Here is a 9,539-nt window from a genome sequence, read left to right on the forward strand (position 1 = left end):
TTTTTATTTGACTCGGGCAGAGATCAAACTGCCTGAACATTTTCATGTATAAAACCAGCAGAACACAGCGCTAACACACAAAATCATCTGTAAAGAACAGTTCAATAATCAGAGACGCTGCATTCAAATAAGTGAACACCCATCATTAGTGTCACTTGAAATAATTCAGACAAGCAACTTCAAACACAGACGCAGAAGGCTGTACTGTACATTCAAACAGGAGCTTTTGTCTGAAATCACATGTAAACGTACAATAGTGCAAGAATCCAGAGAGAACACACTTTGAGCACTGGACTAAGGCTGTTTCTGATAAGACTGAGTGATAGTAACAAGTTAAATATGACATTTCAAATGTAGCTTACACTTCTACTTTACTTGCTAACCAAATTGAAAGACAACCTACACTAAACTGCTCCAGTAACAACTATGGGGATTCATCAGAACTTCCTTCCAAGATAGTGGCTCTATTCTATTCACACACCATTTAGGTCAGGCATGTCCAAACTAGGGCCCGGGGGCCAAATGCGGCCCTCAGACCAAATTTTGTTGGCCCTCCAGCTTCCTGCTATGTTGGCCCAAACAACAAAAAGTATTACTTGTTATTGGGAAATTGGGAAAATTCAGGTATATTGATGTTATACCAACCTAATATTAATGTTCCAAGTCTAATTAAAGGTGTGGAGGCTCATCGCAATTACGTGAAATGCAACAAATTCAACAAATTCGACATCGTCAAGTTGTTTGTGGCCCTCTGCCCCGTTTAAGTTTCAAAATGCGGCCCTTGGTGAAAAACGTTTGGACACCCCTGATTTAGGTGGACGGTTTAAACTTAATCTTAGATGGCTCTTGTTCATTCTATTAGTGTGCATGAAATTCAGATTCATTTATTCATTGCAAAGGAGACGTTCTGCTCACCTTTAGCCCTGAGTGATTGGAGCTGCTCATCTCACATGTCTCCAAGGAGAAGGGCTGGGTACCTTTACACTGCCTCTGTGGAACTGAGAACACTACTTAACATCGTTTGTATTGATTTATTTTGGGTTCCGCTCAGTGATCAAGTGGGTAGTGACAACACACCTCGTGAGTTCGAATGCAGCTCAGACAATTTTCTCCCTCCCATTTCACGTTGCACTATCCTGTCAAATAAAGCCTGCAGGCCCAAAAAACAAGTTTTTGGAAGCTATTTCATTCCTACTGAACATGGAATTGTTTTACATTTACAACTTACAGCCTGCTCGTCTTTTATTGCACTTTTATTGAACATTATTATTATTCAGTTTTTCACTCGTCATTGGTGATTATTCCAAAAAGGTATCAAATAATTATAATAAACAAGTTACTATTGAAATTAGAGGTACTTTAAACACTATTTGACGGTACCCAGCTCTTCCTATGATGGTTGAACAGATTTCAGTAAAACTGAAGAACTAGCCACTACTGCAAACATAACAGATTCCCCTGAGCAGATAAGGGATACATTACACAATAAAGCTCGTAAGTGTCATACAATCCAATATAAAAGTTTTGTATGAGACTATATGGATTTGTATGGTTTATCAACAAAAGATAGTGAAACAAAACTGCTTCCCTTTTAAACAAAATGGTAAAAATCTTAAATATATCAAGGCATTCATTCTTCTGACAAAAAAAATCTGCAAATCCTTCCCTCACACAAAAATGTAGCAGTTGAAATTAAATAAAAAGCAATTTGTGATTTTGCTTCAATTATCAAACAAAAGTATGGCTGCCCCATTTTAGTTCAGCTGAGAAGCCAAGCCTGAAGCCCTCAGAATCACAGGAGATTCTATATTCATGCTCTTTCTTTCATTTATGTGTGTGTTATGTATTGTTCAATGTTAAAAAAATAACTACACTCAGGAGGAAGACTGGAAGAGGTGATCCATGCTGGGACAAAGTCCAGAGAAGGTGATGCATGCTGGGATACAGTCTAGTGGTCTGCCTGGGACACAGCCTTCAGAGCTTCATCAGGCAACAGGGTGGGCTCAGTCAGGATGGAAGTGCTCGTGCACAGGTGGCGAAGTGTACTCAGCACCACTATAACAAACAAGGATGGTCAACATTAAAAGTAAAACTGTTCAAATCAAGTGAACACGTAAAAAGTTGCTTATAATGATTACTTTTTGTGTTCTTAAACAGATTATCCAATCAGAAAGCATAATGAGTTCCATTTCATCCCTATTGACCGGCAGGGGAAGGTTTGCACATCCCCAGGGAATCATTGAGTGGTTTCAGCACCGTCCTTTGCCAGTCAGTAGGGACTCACAGAACTGTAGTTGCATACAGAACTTTCATTATACAGCTCTATATAACCACCACCAAATGATGAAGAGCACTCACTGGGTCTGAGTGCTGGGAGGGAACAGTGGCGGTCCAGCCACTGCAGCGTGGTCTGGCACAGCTCAGTCCGGCTCGTGGTCAGCACCATGCCGTTAAAGGACTCGAACAGAGGCTTGATTATGATGCTGAACTGCATTGGATAATGTCAAGGCTCAACAATATGCTTTACCTTTTCATTGTGTGTGCGTGTGTGTGCGTGAGACTGTGCATGTGACTGTGGACTGTATGGGTGTGTGAGGTAAGGCAATTGTGGGAGAAGGGTGGTTGAGGACATGTAGAATTGTTTTTAATGGACTGTAAAGCACTTTGTGTTAAATATTTTTGTAAATAAATGCTTCAGAAATAAAGTGTGTTTGTTAACGAGCCCACTATTTTTAATTTTAATATTTGACACAAACAAGATCTGCTCTTAAGTGAAGGATACAATCCAGAACTTCCAGTTGTGCAGCGTGCGCATCTTCACGTACTCGTTGAACTTGTCCTGCATGTGGTCGTATTTGTGGCGTGTGACTGGGACTCCAGTTGCAGGGAGCTGCTCCTGACATGAGCTGTGAGAACACAGAGCAGATACAGAGCAGACACATGAGCCTTTGTGGCTGTGTGGCCTTTGTGGAGAGAAGCAGCAATAAGTCACACACTTGATGGAAGAGTTGAGCTCCTCGATCTCCTCCCTCAATCTGCGCACCTCCTCCTGCATCTGCTGCCTCTCCTGCTGCAGCTTCCCAATATGCTCCACAGTCTTCTGTAATGTGGCCGCATTACTGATCTGCACAAACAAACACAAGACCACTGTATTACTGATCTACACGCACGCACAAACAAATATTTATTGTGTCCATGGCAGGAGTTTTGAGGCCCAAATATATAGTTTTAAAATTGACCTGAATAACAATGTCAGAAAACAGTCTACAGTACGACATTCATTTCAGTCCAATATTCTTGAGCAACAGGGCAGTCCCAAAACTTGTTGTAGTGGTTTGTCTCCTGACTGCCACACTTTCTCCAACAGTTGGCATTTCCTTGTGAATAATGGGAACTTTGATATGGTGTTGGCCATGGTTGTCTAGATTAATGCATTTCCCCCTATCCCCTTGAAAGTTCTGATTTATAAGCCTTGATTAAAACAATTCAGTCAGAGGGTTATTATGGTCATTACTTTGTTTAATTTCTTGGTTACCTATCTATAACAGTTATTTTTTCTTTTAACAGATCAAACCATTTCATGCAATTATCTTTTAAAATCTGATTAAAAACATTTATGCCTTCTGTAATCCAGACCCTGAATCTCAGGTCAATTCTATTTGGTACAAAACATAAGCCAACCATCTTAAGATTGTTTAGTTTGTATGTTTTGATCAGCTCCTTCCTTTGCACAGATTTTACCCAGGGATTCTGAACTTCCTCCAAATGGGATCAACCATTCTTCATCGGCCAGTAAGGCCTGTACAGGAACCCGACACAACATTACTCTCAGTATTTTCCATTGAGCTTCATTTTCTGGATCTCACCCGTAGAGCAACGCTCTGATTTGAGCTGAAATAAAGTAATTCTTCAGACAAGGCAAACCCCAACCTCGTTTTTCTTTTGATAATTGTAGAATTTTGAATTGGATTCAAGATTTCTTGCCTTGCAATAAAAATCTTGAGATCGCTTTATTCCACTCATTAAACAGCTGGTAGGGGATAAAAATTGTGAGAGTGGACTGGAGCAGGACTAAACCAAAGTCTTCTACAAGGACGATGTATGAGGTATGAACGCAGCTTCAGCGCTCAACAGAACTCGGTGTCGATGCTTGTGCTTTTGCCGTGCGGTGCCTATTGTCTGCTGTTGAAGAACAGACCGGACACAGACACTGCTGTTTAGAAGTGACACAGAGGAAGAAGAATTCAATGGATTTAGTGATTTGGGGTAATACTGATGCTTTGGTAAACTTGTAAACGATCTTTATCCTATAGTGGACATTTGCAAATTAAAATGGGAACACACTGGCCCAGGTCCCTTTCATTGAAATAAGGAAAATAAAGGGACAGAATGTCAGACCGGATGTCCTGTATTGAATTGGCAAATGCTAATGCCTCCTCTGCTATTGTGAATCATTTTATTTTTCCATTCACGTTGATCCTCAGTGTTGCAGGATAAAGCAAAGCGTATTCCACATTCTTTTCTCTCAGGGGGGATATCACCGGATCAAAGGCTTTACGTTTCTTGACCACTTGCGCTGAGCAGTCCTTAAAGAAAGAGACCAGGGGATTAGTTGATCCGGGTTGGCCCATGGCAAGACGTCTGGATGCCGCCATGACACGCTGTTTATCACTGAAGTTGTGGACCATCAGTGTAACAGGTCTTGGACGCTGGTTCAGAGCCGGTTTCGGAGCTAGACAGCATGGTCACTCTTCATTTTCCCAGCTCTTGTTGGAAGTTTGAGATATTCAGGGATTCAGGTCTCCATATACTTGACCACATCTGTACCTTCAGTGTCATAAAGATGGATTATTTCCACGAGCACGTCTGCATCAAGCCGCCATCATCCCGAAAGTCCGACAATGCCACAATTCTGATCATACAGAGCTGATACTAAAGATTCCAACATTTGTACTCAATGGCAAATGGGAAAAGCCAAAGATTTACATTGGACTGGGACTTGAGAGGAGGCACCAGGGAAGAGAGCGTTTTGAAGCCGTTGTTGATGTTGCTGCGCCTCTTCTGTTCTGCAGAGATGTGTGTGGACCTTCGGCCCTGCAAAGAAAACACATCATGATTAGAGAATGGAAAGAGCAGGAAAATGAACTGAAACAAAAAATAAAATGTTTTATGTGTAAATGATTTATTCATGATTCATTCAAATAACATTCATTGATTTTGCAGCAAAAATAACACATTTTGGTTACTTTTGCCACTGACGGCAAGACTTAATCATTAACTAGTATTAAAATGTAGTTGTACTTTTTCTTCATATGAATGACATTTTTATTTACAATAGAATAATATTTTCAAGCCTACAATTGTACTAAAAGTGCAGAAACGATATCTTTAATAACTACCGGTAGGTACACACACACCGTTTACATCTAGTCACCTAATCTGCCCCACCCACTTTTTCCTCTTTGTGCAATGGATCAGCACTTCTGTTGCAATCGCACCTTCAGTCGAGTGAGAACTCGTTCACTTAAGTAGAAAATGAGGGAGAAGTCTTGCCGTTGAAATATGCAATAAAGTAAATTGACTTGTGTAAAATGCCAAATGTTCATGTGACCAACAAGTCAATACGGCACAGATTCCCTGGGCCTGAAAACGACTTTTTAGTCTGTTTAAAACTTATTTTCTCCAGAGGCCTGTGTTAACCGGAAGTCGGATGGAGGCACTCAAGGCAACTTCCGGAATATGGTGGATAAGCACACAAACCTGATGTTCACTCTTCACTAGTGATAGACCGCTGCTGCTTATGGAAGACTGAGGACTGGGCACCTGGTCTAACCCACAGGGAGAGCCGGAGCCCGACTGACTGTGAACTGTAGATAGAAATGAAACCTTTATGTTATACAAATACTATGTATGGTACATAATGCAAGTCTGAGGTCAGTCTGGTGTGATAAGTCATGCAGAAAATGGTTTAAAGTACAAGCCTTTGCCCAAATCAGGTGCCTACAGATACAGTGCCCCTTCAGTAAAATGAAACAACAGAACTGAGTTCTGGGACATTTCCTTCAGCAGTAGCTCTTACCAGCGCTGGGTGAGGCTCTGGAACTTTTGAGAGTAGAAGAAAAGCAGTTGTCATTTGGTATTAAGGGCTGTGGAGAGTTCTGAGTTTAAGACACCAACAAACAAGAAAAGAAAACAATGTTAGGTTGGCAGTACAGGAGTAAAGAAAATGTATTTCAAAAAAACATCATCTATCTGTCAATCTGGTTTTAGCGTATTTCCAACAGCTCCTCAAAAAGGACATAATTTCATGCAGATTTTAAGCATTGTGTTTGTATGTAGACTGTGAGAGGGACTTACCCCGGCCAGAGGAGAGGAGGCTAGGACCACTCCTGTGTTAGGAACCACCTCCGCCTTCAGGTGTGTGGGCGTCACAATCATGGCATTAGCATGGCTGGAGAAGGCACCTGAAGCACAGACCATAACACAAGTTTCATCCATCTGCTCATGTGTTTGGACTTGAATAAAGTTTTCATTGAAAGACTGTGCTGCTTTTGTATTTTTGCCTCTTGGCCAAAACCTTGGCATTTCAAGTCTTCAATCCTTCAACTGAACATTACCTTCAACTAATTTAGCGTTTGGACTGATCATCAGATTAACTATCGTTTAACTATTCATTCAAATAAACTGAACATTTTCTTTTGAACGTGCTTGTAATCATCACCCACCTCTGTCAGCCATCTGTGCTGCAAATGAGATTATTTTGTGTCAATTCATAATTGATGTGACAATTGCATTATACATAGGTGAAAACGCATTCACTTTGACATTATGTCCAAGATTACACCTTTCCACTGGATCATCTATTCTATCACATGATTAAAAAGTTACTTTATATGAAAAACATTTGAGTTAAACGGTAGTTTTAAGTGTGGTAGTTATTATTAAGTGGTTATTTCCTTTGCTGCTTTACATGAGGAGTTTGAAATGTGACTCAGTGGTACCAAACTAAACCTCACTGCTGTACCACACTGCAATAAAGAACAGATGTACCTGTGAGGATCAGGTGCGAGGCAGAGAGAGTGTTGGCGGGAGCGATGCGTTTCACTGGGCGGTTTTTGTTGGCACTGACAGGGTGGTACGGCTGGGGAAGGGCAAATGTCTGTGCCACAGGAGGAGAGGGCATCAGGGCTAGAGCTTGGATCTGAGGAGGAGTGGGCTGTTTGGATATAGAGCCATACTCCGACCCGGGGACTCCATTAAGGGCTGTGATGGAGGCCGGAGCAGTGCGTGCTTCATTCAGAACCCTCCTGTCCAGTGATGAGAGAGTGGGGGCAGGGGAGGACAGGTCTAGGGGCGGAAGGCACTGCGTCAGAGGGTCGTGGGCGAGAGTAGGCGGCCCAGAGGAGATGGGCTGAGCGCTGCTGGGCTGGACCTGCTCCGGAAACAATTGCATGTAGTTGGATGCAAAGTTGGCGCCGGTGCTGCCCCTGCAGTGGTCAGCGCTCTGACTGGCCATGGGGGAGGGCAGGAGCAGAGAGCCGGTAGGGGACATGCGGTCCGCAGAGAGCTGCAAGGAGGACAGCAGCTGGGCCTAAAACAGAGCACAGAAGGATGAAAACTGTCCCGAATAAGCATCAGTTACAGAATTTAACCATTTTAGCTTGTAGAAATAATTTGTTTTATAAATAAGAGTACTGAAAATGATTACTTAACTACCTGACTTTTAGCTAATTTCATCTATTCCTTTTGTGGCAGAAATGAGGCCGCTGCACGCTGTCTGCATATAATAGTATTCAATTTCTAGTCAGTAAGAGCTAAATGCAGTGCTATGATTGGCTGTGCTTTGGTAGTCCAACCCAGTTTCACTTTAAAGTCTGAAAAAAGGACTTCTAAAATGGTGCGTTTGTCTGAATTCGATCAATGTGTCAAAAGGGTTTGTGAGAGTGAGAACAAGGCAAGTTTCTTTGTAGAACACAATTCAGGGCAATTCAAAGTGCTTCACACAACAGGAAAAAATGCATTAAAAGCACAAAACAGATAAAAGACTGAAAATAAAATCCTTTCAGTCATTTGCAGAGCTAAACAAAATTGCCTAGATTTGAACAGTGTCAGAATAGAGGCACATCTTCCGGAAGACTGTTCCAGATTGCAACTGCATAAAACAAACGCAGATTCCCCATGTTTAGTCCTGACTCTGGACACCAGCAGGAGGCTGGTCCCTGAGGTCCTCAGAGTGGGAGATGGCTCATATGGCACTAACATGTCTGAAATGTACTTTGGCGCTAGGTCATGGAGAGACTTATATACAAGCAGCGCTGCTTTAAAGCCTTTTCTCCGAGCCTGAAGCCAGTGCAGAGACCTGAGCACATAACTCTAGTCAGGACCCGAGCATCTGTTGGATGCAGTGACAGATTGATCCAAGATGGCGCCGCTGAAGGCTGCCTTGGCGTTTCGGTGTCATGAACACTTCCTAAACACTGTCACTTTAACCATGATTTAATCATTCACTGCACTGTTCAATTCCTGCACTACATGTAAACTCAACTGTAAATTTGTGTACATATTAAGCCTATTTTTTATTTTTATTCTTATTTTTTATCTTATAGCAGAATTAAATTGTTCTCTTTTTGACTTATTCATTGTTCTATGTTGCACCGAATCACCAAGACAAGTTCCTATGTTTGTGAATTCTGTTCATTGACAATGGCAATAAACTCTTTCAGATTCTCTGATTCTCTGAATCCACTGCTCCATATTCACCTGCCGTCAGTGAAACATAGATCTGAGTGTCGTCTGCATAACTTTACTGCAGGTTCCAGTTCATTTATTTTCTTTCACTTGTTCCCGTTAGTGGGCCGCAGGTGACTTACTGACTTTGGGCCTTAGGCGGGGTACCAATTATTTCAGATCCTTCACAAGTTCTACATAAAATCAGGTTGTACATGTACAACTTTTCTTTGTCAATCTCTTTTTGAACCTGGAGCTTTGACTTCTGCCTGAAACTGTATATTTAAATACCTTCTTTTTGTGGTAAGAAAATCCAGTACCAAGCTTTAAATAAAAGTACAAGCACGAATAAAAAAAAAAAATACTCAACGTACCAACGGTTTTAGTTTTTGCACAAACCTTGTTGTTTTAAACCACAATCTGCATATTCTATAAACTTTGCCCAATCAGAGTAGGCGATGCAGTGCCATTATATTTGAGAAAGTATAAAGCGACAACTGTGCATTGAGACATCTAACAGAAAATCCACTCATTACATACAAGTAATTGATTTAAAATACTGCATTAATTTTTCTTATATATGTTGGAAAAAATTCTGCACTATGTTTGGTATAGAATCTGTCACTTGCCCGTATCCATGGAGATAGTATTGCGCTGCCTAAAATGTTTGACAGTATGGCATTAGACTTATAGATCACCATAGAGACAATAAGCAAGACAAGCAGCTCACAATCAGAATGGATGTGGCAGGTATTTCTTTAACAATTAGAAAAACTGTAATCTCCTTGGAGCCAAAAAGATGGCAGCCAACC

The 9,539-nt window shown here is 41.4% G+C and overlaps 1 protein-coding gene across 3 annotated transcripts in view; it reads right to left on the reverse strand.

Annotated features, from left to right (window-relative positions):
* Positions 1-1,373: 1,373 nt before the first annotated feature.
* The window catches only part of mlxip (MLX interacting protein), a 41,694-nt gene continuing 33,528 nt past the window's right edge, over positions 1,374-9,539 (reverse strand). For 2 of the 3 annotated variants that reach the window (XM_072433805.1, XM_072433803.1), the window contains exons 9-17: positions 7,051-7,591; positions 6,358-6,464; positions 6,080-6,158; positions 5,755-5,867; positions 4,987-5,094; positions 2,997-3,124; positions 2,783-2,906; positions 2,359-2,488; positions 1,374-2,055 (exon numbers count right to left, since the gene is read on the reverse strand). In XM_072433805.1, coding sequence (XP_072289906.1) covers positions 1,949-2,055; positions 2,359-2,488; positions 2,783-2,906; positions 2,997-3,124; positions 4,987-5,094; positions 5,755-5,867; positions 6,080-6,158; positions 6,358-6,464; positions 7,051-7,591 — 1,437 coding nt within the window. In that variant the 3' untranslated portion in view covers positions 1,374-1,948. The remainder of the gene's footprint in view (positions 2,056-2,358; positions 2,489-2,782; positions 2,907-2,996; positions 3,125-4,986; positions 5,095-5,754; positions 5,868-6,079; positions 6,159-6,357; positions 6,465-7,050; positions 7,592-9,539) is intronic. The other variant, XM_072433804.1, reaches the window with a different exon arrangement.

This window comes from Eucyclogobius newberryi, unplaced genomic scaffold (genome assembly GCF_026437365.1).
Source record: "Eucyclogobius newberryi isolate DKJ021-1_F unplaced genomic scaffold, fEucNew1.0.hap1 SCAF_6, whole genome shotgun sequence".
In the NCBI taxonomy this organism is placed as follows: domain Eukaryota; kingdom Metazoa; phylum Chordata; class Actinopteri; order Gobiiformes; family Gobiidae; genus Eucyclogobius; species Eucyclogobius newberryi.